The sequence below is a fragment of the Lycorma delicatula genome, chromosome 1, assembly GCF_047948215.1.
Source record: "Lycorma delicatula isolate Av1 chromosome 1, ASM4794821v1, whole genome shotgun sequence".
In the NCBI taxonomy this organism is placed as follows: Eukaryota; Metazoa; Arthropoda; class Insecta; order Hemiptera; family Fulgoridae; genus Lycorma; species Lycorma delicatula.
The window spans coordinates 28,896,095-28,917,028 of NC_134455.1; the positions used below are offsets into that span (position 1 = coordinate 28,896,095).

At 36.8% G+C, this 20,934-nt stretch overlaps 1 protein-coding gene across 6 annotated transcripts in view; it reads left to right on the top strand.

The window, feature by feature from the left end:
- Marf (Mitochondrial assembly regulatory factor) overlaps nucleotides 1-20,934 on the top strand; it is a 126,750-nt gene that overhangs the window by 46,095 nt on the left and 59,721 nt on the right. For all 6 annotated transcript variants that reach the window (XM_075382140.1, XM_075382178.1, XM_075382169.1 and 3 more), the window contains 2 exons: nucleotides 13,477-13,639; nucleotides 18,233-18,463. In XM_075382140.1, coding sequence (XP_075238255.1) covers nucleotides 13,477-13,639; nucleotides 18,233-18,463 — 394 coding nt within the window. The remainder of the gene's footprint in view (nucleotides 1-13,476; nucleotides 13,640-18,232; nucleotides 18,464-20,934) is intronic.

A 20,934-nucleotide genomic window follows, 5' to 3' on the forward strand; every position in this document is an offset into this window, starting at 1 on the left:
TGGTCACACTACAATGTCTTGCTCAAAAATAGAGATCTGTGCTCAATGTGCTCAGAAAGGCCACAATTTAGCTAACTGCCAAGAAAACGAGAAATGTGCGAACTGTAGTGGATCAGATACAGATTGCTCCTAAGATTGTCCAACTTTTAAAGAAGAGACGGCAATTCTTGGAATCTGTATAGAGCAGAAACTATATTTTCCAGCTGCACAAAGAGAATATAGAAGATTAATCAAATCTCGTAACTTTGTTAAAACCGATATCTCTTTCGCTGCTGCAACATCTAGCAAAGCTCTATTAAATGATGATAACCAGCAATGCAGATCCTGCAGTGAGTTAAAAAACTTGTGTGGATGTTACCTGATCAAGTTGCTTCACTTACAGCCACTATTTCAGAGCTGATGAAAATGAACAAAACGTCGTTAGTTGCAGTTAGTGAATCTAGCCGTTGGGTCCCAATGAAAGTCCCTGTTCCCTAAGTTTTACCTGTGCGGGCGGTAATAATCACAGCTGGTGGTAAGCCATCTACTAAGCTCCCTGTTAAGGGAGACCCTCAACCACCTCCTCTGGGTTGTCATTTACGACTTCCCATTATTCAAAATCTCCTCCTCCATCATTTCGTATACTGGAGGATATATGGTTGAGGAACTGCCCGACCCCAGGGCATTGGAGTTACTTACCTTAAAAAATACAAAAAAGAAAATCTGGATCACATACAACTAATTTTTTTTATATATTTTCCTGAAAATATAATATAACCTTTGCTTATTAACATTATTTAGTAGAACGTTAGAGATTTTCATTCCCACGTTGAGGCTGTTAAAGTATTGCCACACGCACATGAACCACTAATCGTGTTCTTCCAAGTCTACAACAAGATGCAATAAAACTCTGAGGCTATATCTGTGAGAGATATGAGTGTCTAATAGACAGTAGAGAGAATGGTGGAGTCGATATTTTCTTGTGGAATGAGGTGTTTGCTACAAGGATACCACTAGCTATCCTTATTCCTGCTGTTGCTGTGAAGGTCTCCATCCGCTTCAAAGTGCATATATGCAATTTATATCTCTTACTGAACTCTTGAGTTCAATGCTGTAGAAATGTCAAATCTCGTGCAAATCCCATCGCTGTCATTAATAGTAGGAGACTAATGCCCAATTTTTCCTGGGGATCATCTTTTTCTGCTTCTCTCAAGGAAATATGATAAACAGAGTGGGACAAGACTTTGACCTTTGTCTACTGAATGATTGTTCACATACATTCATGTTATTATCATCTGGTACATTGTCTAACATCAACCTCTCCATATGTTCACCGAGTTTACTCCCTTGTCTTAATTGTCTGTTTGTGGTGACTTTCACAGCAGTGATCACTGGCCAATTATTATTGCTTTTGATGTTGACTGTGAGGTGAGGAAAAGGCCACAGAGAGGGATTGTTGAAAAGGTGGATTGGAACGGTTACCATAAAGCCTTTCCATCACAGTATGACGGTGGTGCGGGCATCCTTGATCAACTCTCCTTTTTTGTGTCTATGATACTTGAGAATGCTAATAGATATAACATTGGGAAACCCTAGACATCCTTCTGTTCCATGGTGGGGTGGTGATTGCTGAAATGCTATTAGCAAATGGCAGCAGGTACTGTGTAAATTTAACTGCAGGCCTACAGAAGAACATTAGATTTGTACTGTAAGGCTAGAGCGATATATTGTCGAATATTCTAGACGCTAGGAGGAAGTCATGCAGGAAATACATGGACACCATTTCATGCACTACTCCTACGGTCTACTGTGTGGAAAAAGATCCATGCAATTTGTGGATCACCAAAACAATCTATTTTCAGGCTTGTTCATGAAGGAGAACTCCTTTCATCATCTTTTGCGGTGGCAACTACCTTAGCAAATTCTTTCCATTCTGTGTCTTTCACTTTATCACATAGTAATGAATTTCAGAGGTACAAGATAATGATGGAAGTATTATTGTTGAAAATTGGTGATTTGGTTGGTGAATTAAATATTCCATTTGCATTCAGAAAGTGGTCACACGCACTTCAAAACTCATGTGACATGTCCCCTGGACCTGAAAACATTTGTCTTGGTATGCCCTCACACCTTCGTCATTCGGCGTTACAACACCTATTAATATTTATAAGGAAGTTTCCACCTGTTTGATCAGAAGCCTTTGTCATACCAGTACTTAAACCTGGTAACAACAAAGTAAGCCCTTCAAGCTACCACCTTATCTTCTTGACAAACATCTTATGCAAAATAAAGGAGAAGATTGTGAACTGCAGACTTGTGTGGTATTTGGAGAGACATGGCCGTTTATTTCCAGAACATTGTGGTTTCCAACAAGGAAAATCCTCCACAGACCGTTTAGTGTTGTTGGAAATACCTATTCAAAACACTTTTTCTACTACCCCAGCGCTTCATTGCTATCTTTTTTGATATCAGAAAGGCGTTTGACATGTCCTGGTGATGTGTGTTTTCTAACTACACTCAAAGAATGGGGAGTCAAGAGCAATATGCTTGTTCTTATTAGGGGTTTCTTAAATGGCCGAATTTTCCATGTTTGTGTTGGAGATTCTCTCTCAGGTAGCATCAACTTGGAGATAGGAGCACTTCAAGGAAGTGTATTGAGTGCCACCTTATTTTCTACAGCCATCAACAGTATTACTAATTATGTGCAGACACCTGTTTCATGTTCGTTATTTGTTGAAGATTTTGCTGTATACATTGTGTCTTGTTCAACAGCCACAGTGGAGAGTACTACAGAACACGGTATCTTGCCTTGAAGCTTGGTCCAAGGATACTGGTATCACATTTTCATAGAAAACGAAACGTGTAGTCTTTTCTTGCCTGCAGGACCCCTTTATTCCACAAGTCTTTCTCAGTGGAGAGCTATCTCTCCTGATGTCAGATTTTTAGGTTTATTTTTTGATAGCCATCTTAATATAGATCAACCATCAAGGAATTGATGGAAAAATGAGATGTTCTAAAAACTTTTAGATATGTCATGTATGCTACATTTTTACTATTCCTTAGTTCATTCCTGTTTGGTTTATGATTGTCGCCTACTCTTCAGCGTGTAATACCGTGCTTAAAATGCTGGATGCTGTACATCGTACTTTCCTTTGGCTTGCTACAGGTGCCTTTAGATCAAGCCCTGTCGTAAGCATCCTTGTTGACTGTGTTGAGCCATCACTTTGGGATAGATGGAACGAGGTTTTAGCATCTTATTTTACCCACCTTAAGGGACAGCCAAATCATCCGGCTTTTGACACAGTCCTTGGAAATCCTTATTTTTGAAGATATGAGGACTGTCCACATTATACTGCACCTTTAGGTATTCATACCTGACGTTTACTACACCTTATGAATGTTGACGCACCTTCTATTTTTCCAATTTATCCGTGTTCATATTCTTTGTGGAGAATCAACCTTATAAATTTTATGTTTGACCTCACAATATACAATAAAGATTCAACACCATCAATTTTCTTTCAGCAAATGTTTCACCATATTCTCGCTAAGGCAAACCCAGATGCAGTAATATACACAGATGGATCAAACAGAACCATATCATTGTATGCACATTTATTGTTAGTGACTGAACGAACCCATATGTTTGGTCTATCTGGTATTACTAGAGTCTTACTGCTGAACTATACACTATAAATAAGGCTTTGAATATCATTAACCCTATGTATCATCATATCCTTATTTGTTGCGACTCTGAAGTGCTCTCCAAGCCTTAGAAAATTTTTATTGCATCATGGTGAAACAGGAAGCTGTCCGGCATGAAAAGGGTAGTTTGTCGTTTGCGTAGAGCTTCTCTCAATGTGAGAGTGATCTGGAACAACGGCCGTCCATGTTGCTGAATACAGGACCCTAAGATGTCACTACTTTCATAAAGTCTGGACTGCAAAAAGGGACTCTTGGCGCGTTCCTTTGTTTGTGAGCAGGGGAACAGGGATCCCTGGGATGTAGTATATAGGATCTTGGGACACAAACGTTGAAAGGACGTTCTTCTGTCTGGTCTCTCAACCAGGTTTGGTGTAATTTTGGATACTTTCTGCCTGATTGTAATGAAGCTGGATAAACTGCATACCATGTGTGGGTGCGGTGAGAGGTTGCTCAGTTCCTTGGGGGTACAGTGTCCTTGGATCACTGAGGCTGAGGTGCGTCAAGCTATCTGTAGTTTAGGTACAGGTAAGGCCCCATCCTTTGATGGAATAATGGTGGAGCTTCTTGTTCACTTTGTCGGGGTGAGTGTGAGAGTTATCACATGTTTATTTAATAAATTTTTGTTTTGAGGATACTTCCCTGTGTGTTGGAAAAGGGGATTGTGAGATTGTTGTTTAAATTGTGAAATTGCTGTTTTTAGTGACAATGATCCTGCTGTTAGTTTGTCATATAGGCCTTTGTCATTATTTCTGGTTATTGACAAGTTCTTTGAAAAGGTTCTGTATCTGCGTATAAATGAGAGGTTAACCTTGCGAAGATTGTTAATGGAGAATCAGTATAGATTTCCTCCCGGAAAGGGTACGGAGGACACCATACTCTGTGTGATGAGTGTGGTAACAACCAATGAGATGGAATATGTCCTGGGATTTTTCTGGAGTGTTCAATAATCTATGATGGCCTTCTGCTATTTACCAACTCCAAAAAAGAGAATGTACTGAAGTTATGCAAAGTTACTTCAGTCATTGGGATGTGCTGCTCTGCGAGAGCAGCCATGAGGTTGGCAAGACACTGTTTAAGGGATGTCCCCAGGGCAGCGTGTTGGGTCCATTATTGTGGGTGGTGGAGTTTGATTCTCCTGCGGCTGAGGTTGCCCAGCAGGTGTTGCATCGTGGCTTATGCTGACGATGGGCTCCTGCTGGTCGAAGGAAGCTTGCAGAGGGAGGTTGAAGACTGAGCCACTCGGGCTTGCAGGATGCCTGAGATGTGGTATCATCAACACAAGATGATTTTTAGTCTAGGAAAGATCACGATGATGCTCCTCAAAGGCCATTTGGTAGTGAGTCGGTGTGTCTGTTTTGATGGCAGGCCAGTGAATAAAGTGTGTTTAGGTTCAAAAGTACCTCAGGGTGTTTTTTGATGAGAAACTGTAATTTAAGAAGCACCTTCAATACATCGCAGATAGGGTTTGCAATACCTTCTTGAATTTGACGTGAGGTCAATTCTGATAGGGGTCTTAACTTTAAGACCATGAGCATCCGTTATAAACAGGCATTTACACTATATGAGGCTATTACACTGTACACGATGCCTGTTTGGGCAGATAGGCTAAAGTATAAAAGTTATTAAAGTATAAGTTAATGGACAAGGACCATTGCCTAATGTTGCTAAGAAGTCCGGTGAGTTGACTTTGAATGAAGTTCGAGAAATTGAATAACATGGCAATGCCTTATGGCAGGCCAGATTGGATGAGACAGATGTTGGGTGTTATACACATGAGCTCTCTCCAAAGTTGTTGGTTTGCGGGACACCTCTTGGGTACATCCTAATAAATATGTGATGCAATTTCTTTCTGGCCATGGTGCTTTTAGGGAAAAACTACAGAAATTTGGGCTGGTAGATTTTTGGATGTGTCCTCAGTGTGGACAGTTGGATGACACCTACCATGTTCTTTATGTGTTCTCGAAGTATGAGTTAATGTGTACTGAGACCATCTGTCAGCTTGATCTTATTGGGTTGGCATTGGATCTCTGTATAAACTAGAGGAGGAATCTCACTCCTGGCATTCGCATTGGTGGCATATTGGCCAAGATGGAGTGGAATATGTCAAAAGATGAGGTTTCAAAAATGACCTCCAATAAAGCCCGTAAAGGCTCAGAATGGAGGGGATGGCAGAGGATGTCTTTCCTTATTGGGTCAGGTTCTCTGCTGATTGTGGATAGGACATATGAGAGCTACTTATGGGTATCTGATGTCAGCAGTAAACGCACCATACGGTGCAAGCTGCCACTTGACTGTGCACCACATCTTGTGGATTGCATGCGTTTTGTGGCCTGGTGTCGTAAATTTAAATTGCCCAGGAAAATTTGTTGAATCCTGGCAATGACAAAGAAGTTTTGGGTCGGGTGTTTTTATTTGCTTGTAGTGTTGATATTTTAGATACTTTTTAGTAGTGTTGTTTTATTTTCTTATTTACTGTAATGAATTTCATTCAAAATTTTTTATTTTTTCTGTTATCCGAGAAGCACCCTTTACACTCCTCTTGGAGTTAGTTAAATTTATTTTAGTTTTATATATGTACGAGTTTTTTAAATACAGTAATGAGATTAGTTTTTTTTTGGCAGCCAAAGTGTCAACACTGTAAAGTTTCTAGTAAACGTAAACATATGGTTATATGAACAGCTGATTTATATTAGATATTAGAATTTTTAGTCTATTCTTGCCATGTGAGACCTAAACAAGCTTTATGTATAATGAGTTTTTGTTGTGTTACAAAAATGAGTGATATTAATTATGAGCAACATTGTGCAATCAAGTTTTGTGTTAAACTATATAGGGACTAAACTAAAATAGGGAAATGGTGTATGGAGATTATGCTCTGTCATGATTCTTAGTGTTTAGGTGGTTTAAAGCATTTTCAAATGGCCGGGAACAATTGCGGATGATCCATGCTCTGGAAGACTGTTAACATCAGAAAGTGACGACAATGTTGAGTGAATTGGAGACTTGATATGGTACGACCAGCAATTAACTGTCAGAATGATTGCAGAACAATTGAATTTGAATCATACCACAGTCCATCAAATTTCGACAAACGAATTGGACATGAAAAATTTTGTGCAAAATTGGTTACATGAAATCTCACTGTTGAACTAAAAAACAACAGGATGTAAGTGTGCCACAATCTAGTGTGAATTGAAACTATCCTGATTTTGTAGAAAATTTTATTACTGGTGATGAATCTTGGGTATTTGAGTACGACCCAGAAACAAAACGCCAGAGCAAGGAGTGTCACACTTCAAACTCACCATGTCCCAAAAAAGCAAAAATGATCAAATCAAAACCATGCTAATTTGTGTTTTTGATAGTAATGGCATTGTCCATAAGGAGTTTTTGCCTGCAGGACAGACCTAAATCAATATGTTTACTGAGAAATTCTGTGGAAAAGACTGTTGAAAGACTGTGGAAAAGAGTTGCTCGCGTGCGACCAGCTATCGAAGAACTGGATGCTGCATTTTGAAAATGCACCTTGTCATACTGCATTCTCAATTAATGAGTTTTTGGCAAAGAAAATCATTCCTGTAGTTCCTCAACCACCTTATTCACCTTACTTGAGTCCCTGTGATTTTTTATTGTTACTGACTTTAAAAAAAAAACACCTCAAGGGGAGGTACCATTTGGGAACAGTAGAAAGCATAAAAAAAATGTAACCAACCATCTGAAGAATATTCTGGTTTCTGAGTTCCAACACTACTATGAAGTGTGAAAACCATGTGAAGCGTTGCTTCCCAAGGGAACTATTTTGAAGGTGTTTGAGTCCAAGTATAATTGGATATATATATCCATTTTGTTATCTGTGACAGTAAATAAGTTTTTATCTGATAGTGGTTGTAATTAAATTTTTATTATGTTAGTTGTGATAGTAGTAGTTGAAAGTTTTGGGTTTAATGTTTTAGTTTGTTTTAATAATTTTGTTTTTAAATTTCTAGTGTATGTCTTTATTTTTAATTTTTGGTGTAGTTTTATTAGATTTTATATATTTTTTTTATATTTTTGTTTTCCGGGCAATGGTAATGTAAAGATGTTTTTTGCACCTCCCCAAAAAAAATATGTATATGGTAATTATTGATTGAAGTACTAGTTTATAACAGAAAATGTATTGACCTTTATAATCATTTCTCAGCTTAACCCTGTGATTTATTTCTGTTGACTCTTTATAGAGAGAATTAATTGTGGTGGTGATTAACCCTTCAATGTGTAGCATATTCTACATAATTCATATCCCTATTTACATGAATTTTTCCAACAATGTTTCATTTTTTTGTATGTATTATTGTTAGTACATTTATTAAAATTTATAACTAATATTTTGTTAATGCAATGTACTAATATTATTACTAATGTTTTCATAATACTACAAAATGGTTTATTTGTCATGCAATTTGTATACTTGTCATACACTAAACAAGTATACTTACCACTAAAAGTTGATTTTAGTGTTGTAAATTTTAAAACATTCATGTAGGCATAGGCCAGTCTCACAATCTGAGCACCAGTATACTGTTTCTCTCCTTTTATCTTGTTTGGAGCACACAGCACACCTTTGGGGCTTTCCATTTTTGCCAGATGGTGGAATATTTTCAATAAAATGAATTTCAGCCAGTCTTGCATGCTGGGACTCAGTTGATGGGCAACCGTGTACTGGTTTGCTGCACTGAGTTTTAAACTTGTGAATTAGCTCACATGCCAGAGTTAATCTAAATGACAAATGGTCAACTTTTGGATGTGTTTTCTTCTAAATTATATATGAATTTATCACAGCTATGTTTATTAACCTTTTAAAAAATTTTACATTCCATTTGGTCTTGCAGTTTCTTCCTATTGGCTCCAGAGATGTGACCAAATGCTCCATCTCTGGAGCATTTGGTCACATAGGTCTACTCCTCCCATATTTGTATTGTAATGTGATACATTGAGGGCTTTATTGTTGTTTTATTTAATTTTGATGTGTGCTGTTTCATTTCAATATTATGGTAAGTAGAAATCAATGTGACAATTCACTTGTCACGCTATCTGAATATGGAAACATCATTAGAATGGCCTGCAGTGACTTCCCTCATATAACAATTTATAACATGAAACATACTAATAAAATTAAATAAACCAACAAAGAAATATACACGTTTACATCAATACCGGTGGATACCATGTTGATAAACACAGCTGAGAAGAAGGTAATGTGGTTTACTTGGCATTTCTCCTGCCATCACCCCATTCAGTAACCTTAAAGCATAAGACTGAATATCTGTGCCATAAATGGCTACTGAGCCTCGAAACAATTTAGCGACCAATGACCTAACTAGCTCCTCGAGCTAACCTAACAGTGTGAGCAGACTAAGTATGGTGCCTTACACCACTTGCTTCCATGTCCCACTGTTCACTTGTCATATATTACTAAAATGGGTAGGCGCATCCCATCAACTACTGAAATATATATGTCACTCAATAAATAATAATTTATATCATCAAGACAGCAATTCGCTGCCTTGCCTAGGCCGCTATATGCCAGCAAGAATCTGTCCACCATATTAAAGCGCTAGGAGCCTTAATTGGCTGGTGGTCAGCCATATATCTCTAGGTTAGCTTCCCCACAGCAGCGTGGTAGAAGTCTTATTCCTTAGGTAAACTACTCATGTCAGTTGAACAAAGCAACTGCTTCAAGGAACTACCATATGGTCTGAGAATGCAGCTCTTGCCACATTGACTCGCTGTTTGTGAGTGGCCAATTTTCCCCTTGACCAGGGGAAATTCCAGGGTGGCCTGGTCTCTGCCCCCCCCCCCCCAAGAACATGGCAGTCAAGCATTAGGTGTTCATTTGACAACCTTCTTGCAGACACACAGCTCATCAGTCACCAGGCAGAACCTGAACAGATATTGGTTCAAATTAGCATGGTTAGTGAGTACCTGGGCACCTATTACCCTTAAAAACGAACTCAAGGCATACCATAAATAAATGTATAAATTTAATTATAAATATATAATTTATAAATGTTTAAATTTGTACAAGGCCATTTCCCTTAGACGTGGTGTTCCATTCCAGTTGCCATGCTTCCATCACGAAGCTCTGCAGGTGGAAGATGGGCAACTGAACTAAATTTAGATCCGGTGCATTGTGATCACCGTTCCGCTTTGGTACTGGCTCAAATCAGAACAGGCCATCACCAGGCTTCCCCTGATGATGGACTTCTCCACAGCTAGGTGCACATCCATAACAGAGTTGTATGGTTAGACAAATAGTCACGTGCTATGGCCTGCAGGGCTACAAGAACGTTGCGGCATTCCAACTGGTAGAGGACAATTCCAACATAAGGAAGGAAATGCTGCCTCTATGTCAATAAAAATTGCCAAAACATATTTACAGTCGGCACTTTCCACATTGGCAAGGCATTTAAGATGCAATCCTTGGTGCTGACCCCTTTCATTAAGGCATATGGGATCTTGATTTAGAAACCAGTTCAGGGAAGGGTATAGCCCTCGCCGTAATGCCGACTTCTGCTTCACTTTCCAGAGCATCTGGTAACAGGGTAACCAGAACACCTGGTATATCACCACAGATGTTATAGTGTGGTCCCGACCATCAAACCTCCATCAAACACTGGACAGCATATGCAATGACTTTGGTTGGTAACATGATTTCATAAGCTGCCAGGGGTTGCGCTGCAACTAGCGCATGGAGTCTTGCGAACATTTTAGTCTGGCTTCCTTGATGGCATGAACATACTTGTTATGAGCGCACCGGTAGATCCACAGATGCGCATATCAACGATAATCCTTGTTAGGGGGCAATGCTGGTACCTTCACCTAGCGGACCTAACTCTTGCATGCAATATGCTCAGATCGGAGGACCACCACTTTTTCCTGGGCCTCTCCACCTGTGTCTTAACAGACGGATCCATGGAAGCAGTGGTCATGACGACTCCAGATTCTCTCAGATGAGTGGACTGGCCACTGCACAAGGGTCTGTCCATTGGCTGAGGCTGCCATAGGACCCTATTGCAGCCAGTGTTTATGGCCCGGCTGAATCATTCAGCTACCAATTCCACCTCCTCTCTGTGCTCTATGCGCCATTCCAACCCGTGTAAGATAGCTGTACACTTGTGCTGCAGCTGCAGTTTGCAAGAGAAAGTTGCTACATCAGTAATCAAGTAGAGATTCCTGGCTTCCATGAATTCTTCGAGACCAATGCCTCTGGGGGTCAGTAAATGGTGATCCCTAGGCGGAAGACGTGGCATTAGCATCCAGAGCAACCAGCATTTTGGTGCCTGGGTGACCGTCCAGAATCCTACCCAACTATGCCAGCAAGTCATTGATACTCCATCCAAGCTGGCAGTATCCCGACACTAGTACGCCATCGAGCATTCTCTTTGTGACACACATGATGGTGAATTGCTCATCTGACCATTTGGGCATCTACCCATCAAATCTGAGTAGATAGTTGATCGCTGAGATTGGCTGTACCCCATGAGATTGAATAACATCCACCCTGTGGAAGCCAACTATCCTGTCCCCGATTGTATACTGCTCCTGGACCAACAGGACCTTGAGGTTGTACTCTGCAAGGAGCCTCATGGCTTCACTGGTGGCTGCCCATGAATGATGCAGATTCAACTACCCCAGGTGCAAGTGTTCAACATGATGGAGTCTGCCCTCAAATGATTCCCCAATTTAGGTGTTTCCATAAGCTCTATTTTTTACAGCTCTCACCTGAGCAATTTCATACCTCTGCACTGCCACCCCCCCACCCCCCCCCCCCGATCGCCAACGACACAGTGTCCAACATTGCTGCCTTTTACCAAGGTACAGGCAGTACACTTGGCAGGTGCAGATTTGGCAAGGCAAGGAAGAGTACAGTGACTACACATCTCTTGACTGTGCTCTGCAGCAGAGAGAGGTAAGTCCTGACATGAAGCATTGGGCAACTTTTGTATGGTCAACGACCCTTCATGAGGTCTACCCAAACAACAAAAATCCACCAGCCACCAAGACCTGCCAGATTTTTGGCAAGGTCTCTAATACCCTGTGACTCTGGGGCTTCCTTCCTCCCCAGCTGCCAAACCACCTTGATTTCCAGAAGGTAATCTTCGATGGCCATATCCAATAAATGGATTTAGATCGAGCATGGTCTTTGAGGATTTTGGGCTTTTCTATCCTTGTCAGCTTTGGCATATCATACACCAATATTTGCAGCCTCCGCTCAGCCAGTAACTGAGCCTTCAGCCGTTCTTCACTAGAATGTTAACCTCCAGCAGCTGCTTTACCTGCCGCTCACGTACAACTTCCAAAATGATGTCATGGTCCCTTGGTTTTTGACCTGGGAGACATGGATTCTTTCTCTCTGGTCCAGAACCTTACTTAAGGATTAACTCCATCACTACCAATAAAGCCCCCAGACCAGGTTTAATTAGGACCACCTTGACAGTGGTCTGCTTAATTTTGGCCGCCGGTGCCTGGGCTGGCAGCGGTGGACCATTCCACTTAGGCACAGGCGCGGCAGCTACTGCGGCGAAGACAGGCTTTTTCACCTTCTCCTCTATCCATAATAGATATGTGGTGCTAGCCAAGAGCATTACCTGTACCAGCTTGAAGCCCCTAACCCTCTCCACTACCTGGTTAACCTTGCTGGATAGCCATGACATGACCAAGTCCAAGACAAGGTTGGTACCCTGGAGTCCCTCACATTTAAGTGCGATCCAAAACCAACAATGTACATTCACTCAAATAGGAGTTTACCGACTGTTGAAGCTACTACAGTACAACTGTCGCTTCCTTTTTTGACGAGAGTTTGGACCATTCTGCCCACATCTTGATCATCCACCCCAAATCATCAGACCCAGAGTTCACCTGCTGCACAGCAGGCTTCCCTCCGGCAACCTCTCACTCACGGTCGATCACCGCATCACTGCATTTCTCTTTCCCAGACTTCACTGGAAGCCGCCCTTCGGGCTTGGCTTCAGAGAATAAGATAAGCCAAAATACTGAACATATGGGTGTAATAACTGGCATGCAGAAAAATGAATAGTGCAAAATATTCTTAGTTTCATTCTCTATGCAGCTAAAAACAGTACAGTTTCTAATAGTTTACCTGAATGTTGGTAGAGGGTAGCATATGATGATGGGATGTTGCAAAAAATACTGAGTACATTGAAAACCAGTAAGGGGGATATAAAATTATGAACATACTCAGTACGTCAAAAACGCATTGAAGGGTTATGTGGACTGAGCAAATAGAAGAGATTAAGTTATTACAATAGTAATCCGCTTAGCATTGAATTTATTTTGTTCTATTATTAGAAACAATTTAATAGTCATACTGAAGGTGTGGTGTTGGCCTCTGTTGATTTGTTTTTGTATATTAATTACAATAGAATCTTTATTTATTGTCTTTGGCAAGTCATAATGTTATGATTTATTTTTTTTGTTTACATGTCAGTTTGAAGCTGTTGTTACTGTTTGATTTTAAAATGAATTATTTCAACAGGAACATCAAAAATTATTTTTTTTTATTGAAATAAAACTTTTAATTCCAGGGTAGTGGATTGTTTCAGGCATTGATTTCTATTCATGAAGTTGTTTTCTTGAATCAGTATTTGTAGCATGGTCATTTATTGTACTTATCTTCTGATTAGATTTCTGGTATGCAACTAACTCTGTTTTGTAAGTAAAAACATTTTTTTTGGTGAAACTTTTTCTACTTATTGTTTAATTTGTGGTAAAGTAATTTCTTATTTCTTACAGAACTAGCAATGGAAAGAGTAGTGTTATTAATGCTATGTTGAGAGATAAAATATTACCTAGTGGTATAGGTCATACAACTAACTGTTTTCTTCAAGTTGAAGGATCAGAAAATGGAGAAGCATATTTAATGACTGAAGGTTCCTCTGAAAAACAGAATGTAAAGGTAAGTGAACTTTTTCTACAGTTTTCAAAATTTTTCAGCTTTGCTTAGAATTATATGTACTTTTCTTTAAAGGTAAGCCTACTTATATAAACAAATAAAGAAACGGTTTTTTGTTTGTTCCAAATACCATAAAGAAGGCACATCGGTTCGAATCAGACATTCTCCTTTTTTCTAATTTTTTTTTTTTAATTTAAATATATTGATTTTAATGAACTGCTCATTCTAAAAAGATTTTTATGATGAATATTATTTTAATGACAAAAAAAATTAAAAATATCAGAAGTTATTAGTGAAATAAAATTTGAGTTACTTTTCATTTAAAAAAAAAATGTATTTAATTTAGTAGGTGTACAAGGGAAGTCTTGTGGTGTCCACGTCAGATTTTTTTAGCTTACTCTTTTGATACTTTCTGTTACGTAATTCAGGCATGATATTTGAGGAGTAAATCATGCTGAAATTACACCTACAAACAACAACAAAAACAAATTTTTGATCAGAGTTGTTTGACGGAAAACTTGCTAATGGAGATCTAATGAATAGGGAATACCTAATTTTTCCCCAAGCCGGAGGTCTATTTTTTGTGGCTCCTGAAAATGAAAACTCTTATGTCTAACTTCAAGTTAATCTAGTGACAGTGGATTTAGTGATTGGAAACATGGTTACCAGCAGGATAAAAAACATGAGAATTCACATGCTCACCTCAATATAGTGTTAACCTCCATACAGAGAGCTGCTGAAATTGAGAAGAAATTGAGAAGAAACTCAAATTGAAGTAAAATTTTGGAAGGCTACACTTCAAAGAGTGATTGCTGTGATCAGGAAGATAGCATCATGTAGTCTTGCTTAAAAGAAGATGAACTGTTCGGTTCCACTAATAATGGAAACTATATGATGTGCCTAGAATTGATCGCAGAGTTTGACTCTTTTTTTTTAAAAGCCCACATTGATAAGCATGGAAACCCTTGGTCAAGGTAATCATCCTAACTTTCATATACAATTAAGTTGATTGAGATAATGGGTAGAAGCCTGATGTTACACATAATGACCAGTTATCCTTTCATCTTAAGGTACATGAATGAATCTGGATATCCTGAAGAATGCTTTGTAGATTTAAAAACCAAGGCCATACATGAAAAGATCTTATTGATTCAGTTTTCTAATTTCTTAAGGCTCATGGCTTCAAATATCTCTGGATTACAAACTAGACTAAAAGAAGAAGATGTATTGTTATTTTATGTGCCATGTTTTGCCCATTCCTTTAATTTGGTGGGATCTAGTGCGGCAGAAAGCTGTAATCTTTCTAGTTTATTTTTGAGTTGTTACAATCATTGATCCATCGATGGAATGTGCTGGAATCATTTTTCAAGCTTTGTAATAAGGACCTTTCCATAAAATCACTGAGCATATCAAGATGGTTGGCCAGGGGAGAGGCATGCAAAAGCCTAAAAAGAGATTTTGAGACAATTGCAATGACTTTCAAAAATATGACTAACACCCAAGATGAAAATGAAAAAACAAAGAACAAAGCCAAAGGGCTTTTAAGAAAATTTGTTTGCATTGAAACTTTGTTTATGACAGCCTTATGAGGTGATCTCAATAAATTTAATTCTTTAGTGAAAACATACAGTCCCGCCATTTGAATGAAGCTACAGTTGTGATGCTGTACAAATATCTGATTGTATTTGTGGATGAACTGAAAATTCTCTTTAACTTCTATAAGGTGGGTGGTGAAAAAACTAAAGACTGTCCAAACTGTTTTTGACAGGCCAAAAGATCAAGAAAAAGGAAGAGGTTCTTGGATGAACCTGATCATTTGAACCAGGAGAGGAGGAGGAAGTAGAAAACACCATAATTTTCAAGAAGCTTTGATATGATTCTTAATAAGCTTTTTTCTGACTTGAATAAGAGAATCACTGTCTATATTGAGTTTATCAGCAGATTCTCCTTCTTAATAAATCTATGCAGCTTGAATGCTAAGGAAATCATCACAGCAGCATCTTCTTTCCAGAAAATTTATGCACTTATCTATGAAGAATCTTCATTTGTTGTTGAGTCTTCATGTAAAGGGACTTTTAACTCAAGAGAAATACTATGCCAATGCTGAAGAATTGTCACTATCACAACTTAACAGATCTCTAATATTGAAAAATCTTTAGGAGTTATATCCTGACATAAATATTTGCCTTAAAGTGTATTTGTGTACACCAACATCAAACCATGTGTATTTTCTGCACTATCAGGAATCAAAAACTATTTGAGATTTATTCTTACTTAGAAAAGATTGGTTCATCTAGCTGTTTTTGCAATTAAAAATTGATTTTCATGATGTTATTAATGATTTTGCTCATGTCAAAGCAAAACATTAGAACGTCTTCATATACTGCATTTTCACATGTCTTAGAAATTTCACATATGTGAGTTAGCTTTTTAGATATTATAACTTCTATTATACTTTATTTATTATTAATTTTCTTTTATGCTTTTAGTCAAGTAATCTGAGGCAGGTGCAGTCAGCCAGTCATGTTGCATATACCGTATCAGTGCTATGTTTGTTGAGCCGCTGCACTGTACACATTTGCATCCCAAAAATATTGAAATTAAAAAATCCTGTAAAAGATTTTTTAAATATTTATCTGAATGAGTATATGCAAGCTCCAATCAAGTGAATATCTCATTTTAAATGAAAAGGGGAAAATTTGTAGTCATTGCTCAAATTTTTTTTACCCCTTTCAAGGCCGAATTTAAAAAATTCTAGAAATTGTTTTTTAGATATTAAGATGGAAACCTACTGGGTTGGTCTAGTGGTGAACGCATCTTCCCAAATCAGCTTGATTTGGAAGTAAAAGTTCCAGTGTTCAAGTCCTAGTAAAGTCAGTTATTTTTACACGAATTTGAATACTAGATTGTGGATATCTGTGTTCTTTGGTGGTTGGGTTTCAATTAATCACACATCTCAGGAATGGTCGAACTGAGACTGTACAAGAACTATACTTCATTTACACTCATACATATCATCCTCTGAAGTATTATCTAAACAGTAATTACCGGAAGCTAAACAGGAAAAAGAAAGATATTTAGATGGAAATTACACACACATAAAATCGAGTTTGTCTTCATTTGTTATTGAGAATTTAAAAAAAAAAAATCAGAGTTTAAAAAAAAATTCAAAATCAATTTTATTTGAACCATTTAAAATCAAAATTTCAGAAAAATCTAGAAATTAGTTTTCTGATTTTCACATGAAAAATTCCTACACAAAAATCAAGTTGATATCTTCATTTGTTACAAAGGAATTAAAAAAAAATTGTAAATTTCATTGTACTCCATTTTAACCCTTTGACCTCAAAATTTAAAAAAAATCCTTTCTTAGTGTGCATTTACATTGTAAGAAGAATGTGTATAGAAATTATCAATTAATATTCAGTAGTTTTAACTTAGCATTGATGAATCAGTCATGACAGGTTGTTTTGTATATATATATATATATATATATATATATATATATATATATTAAAAATTATTATTAAAAGTCACAGTACTTCTTAATTGGATACCAGGTGTATACAGCTTTTTGGAAAATATAATTTTTGTCTCACATTATATATATATTTCATGCATAAACTGCATAAAACCAATAGATAAAATTGTCTGCATAATTTAAACAACTTATTTTTTTTAAAATGCAATACAATGAAAAATGTATATCAAAGCAAATACAGTAACACAATAAATAAGATGTTTTACTTTCAAACTTAAAACTTAATATTACATCAATTCTGTTAACTAATGCTGGAAGAGGTTACATTCTTTTATGTACTACACCTTTGTAGAAATTTTCAGCTATTAATAATATAAAACCCTTGAGCAAGTAGGATCATTAAAAACTTTAGATGTTAGTATTAATCAATTTGAATAAAAAATTACCAACTAGAAAACAAAAAGTGAAAAATATTGAAAAAATTGCAGCTTGCATCCGGAAAGAAAAGATGTGTAACAGCTTAACAGCTGACAGGAGAAAAAGATATACAGTTGAGGTCTGGTCTCACATTAAACCAGAAAGGTTGATGTTACTTCTTTTTTACTGCTACTTCATGAACAGGGTAGTGATGAGGTAGTTAAAGAGAGTTCTACTTGATGCACAGCCAATTATGTATATAAAGTACATCATGGTAGTTAGTCATTTCCTTGCCCAGTTGTCTTTAATTTATTTAATTTACAAAATTTAAAGTACCCGTTAGAGCTGTGTTCCTTGAACTTATCCACTTTGTATCTAATATTGATTGGTTTGAACCAGTTATTAATCAGTATCCTTTGGATCAGACAGTTCATTCTACTCAGAACAGTTCTCTTCCTCCTCCAAACCATGAAAGGGATTGAGTTGAAAAGGTTTGAAAGTATATGGCTTAAAAGGATAAGGATATGTAGTCTTCATGCCTGAATTAACTTTGTTATATTTAGTTTTATTTATTATTTGTAATGTTATTATTTGTAATGCATTTAAGTTTTTTGAGAACTCTTGTTTGTAAATGTAAGAAGTTTTAAAAAATCTTTTGCTTTAGGTTTATATAATTTTCTGTTTTTGTAATTTTTTAGTCTGTAGGGCAGTTAGCTCATGCATTATGTGAGGAAAAACTGAGTGAAAGTCAGCTGGTTAGAATATTCTGGCCTCGTGACAAGTGCCTTCTTCTTAGAGATGATGTTGTATTAGTTGATTCTCCTGGTATTGATGTTACTCCGAACATGGATGAATGGATCGACAAACACTGTCTTGATGCTGATGTATTTGTACTTGTTGTGAATGCTGAATCTACGCTTATGCTTACGGTAATATTTTATGATAAGTAAAATTATATATAGACTTGAGTTTGTTTCTTCTGTGTTTAATGCGGTAAAATGTTATTTTAATTCCCTTAACTGATTTTAAAGTTAAATTTATGTATAAGCAAGATGGCTGATTATAACAGACTTATTCTAATTATTATTAGCTGAGGAAATTGCAGTTCTAATGTACAATACAAGCATATTTACATGTTCTCTCTCACACGCACGCACACATTATTTTACTGAAATTAATCTTTTTAAGATTCATATTATTCCTCTATACTGTTAAATTATTTTAAATTTTATTAATGTAAATTACATAATACAGAATATTGAGACAAGACATTAATTAAAATTAAGGTATTCTGTACTAGATGATATATATTAATATACTTTAAAATATAAATAAATAAAATAATTATACTCTTACAAAAACGTTTTGTATAATGTTGTATACTGTATTGTATTATTATATAATGTATAATTCATTAAACAGTTTTATGTATACAGGCTGTTTCTAAAATGTTGAGCTGGCTATACTTTTTCAGATCAAAAATTAACCTTAAGAAAAATGACAATTTCTCCTTTGTTCTCCCCTTGTCTACCATTTTGTTAAGTAATTAATCAGTCCTTCATGTTTCTTTCTCAAATCAAAATCGGAATTAGTATTAACTTATTAATGATTTTTAAGTTTTATATACTGGGTGATTCAAAACTGTACAGCAATCTCAAGGGGCTGATTCTATAGCTAAAAATAGGAAAAAAACTTCATATAAACATATGCCTGAAGCGCTTTGTTACTGAGTTATGGCTAGCAAAAGATTTCGCCTGGATTTCAGTTCTCCCAGAGAACTTTCACGATATTAGTGAGAGTTTTCTTCGGGCCAGTACCTACTATTATGTCTGTTAAGAGCCCCTTATAAACTAAATGAGACTCAGTGAATGATATTTTGAAGCAAGAAATAGTTCTTGCTGTTAATCTCTATCGAAAATTTCACTGAATTCAGCCCTCCTAAGGAAAATCATCTTCAATAAATTCTTACGAATTGAATCTTGTATGGATGGTATTAATGTTTTTTAATACTTTTAGCATTGACCACATAGATATAAATTATTTTGTGCAATTGCTCTTGTTGATTGTTGATTTTTAATAGAGATTTCTGCTAATGATGCTTCTTTAGTAATTTCTTCTTTACTAATACTACTTAGTTTAGTAATGGTACTTCTTTAATAATTAGTCAGTCCTATATGTTTCTTTCTTAAATCAAAATCAGAATTAGTATTAACTTTTTTTTTGTCTTCAGTCATTTGACTGGTTTGATGCAGCTCTCCAAGATTCCCTATCTAGTGCTAGTCGTTTAATTTCAGTATACCCCGTACATCCTACATCCCTAACAATTTGTTTTACATATTCCAAACGTGGCCTGCCTACACAATTTTTCCCTTCTACCTGTCCTTCCAATATTAAAGCGACTATTCCAGGATGCCTTAGTATGTGGCCTATAAGTCTGTCTCTTCTTTTAACTATATTTTTCCAAATGCTTCTTTCTTCATCTATTTGCCGCAATACCTCTTCATTTGTCACTTTATCCACCCATCTGATTTTTACATTCTCCTATAGCACCACATTTCAAAAGCTTCTAATCTTTTCTTCTCAGATACTCCGATTGTCCAAGTTTCACTTCCATATAAAGCGACACTCCAAACATACACTTTCAAAAATCTTTTCCTGACATTTAAATTAATTTTTGATGTAAACAAATTATATTTGTTACTGAAGGCACATTTAGCTTGTGCTATTCGGCATTTTATATCGCTCCTGCTTCGTCCATCTTTAGTAATTCTACTTCCCAAATAACAAAATTCTTCTACCTCCATAATCTTTTCTCCTCATATTTCTCATTCCTATTTTCACATTCAGTGGTCAATCTTTGTTATTTCTACTACATTTCATTACTTTTGTTTTGTTCTTGTTTATTTTCATGCGATAGTTCTTGCGTAGGACTTCATCTATGCCGTTCATTGTTTCTTCTAAATCCTTTTTACTCTCGGCTAGAATTACTATATCATCAGCAAATCGTAGCATCTTTATCTTTTCACCTTGTACTGTTACTCCGAATCTAAATTGTTCTTTAACATCACTAACTGCTAGTTCCATGTAAAGATTAAAAAGTAACGGAGATAGGGAACATCCTTGTCGGACTCCCTTTCTTATTACGGCTTTTCTTATGTTCTTCAATTGTTACTGTTCCTGTTTGGTTCCTGTACGTGTTAACAATTGTTCTTCTATCTCTGTATTTGAACCCTAATTTTTTTTAAATGCTGAACATTTTATTCCAGTCTACGTTATCGAATGCCTTTTCTAGGTCTATAAACGCCAAGTATGGTGGTTTGTTTTTCTTTAATCTTTCTTCTACTATTAATCTGAGGCCTAAAATTGCTTCCCTTGTCCCTATACTTTTCCTGAAACCAAA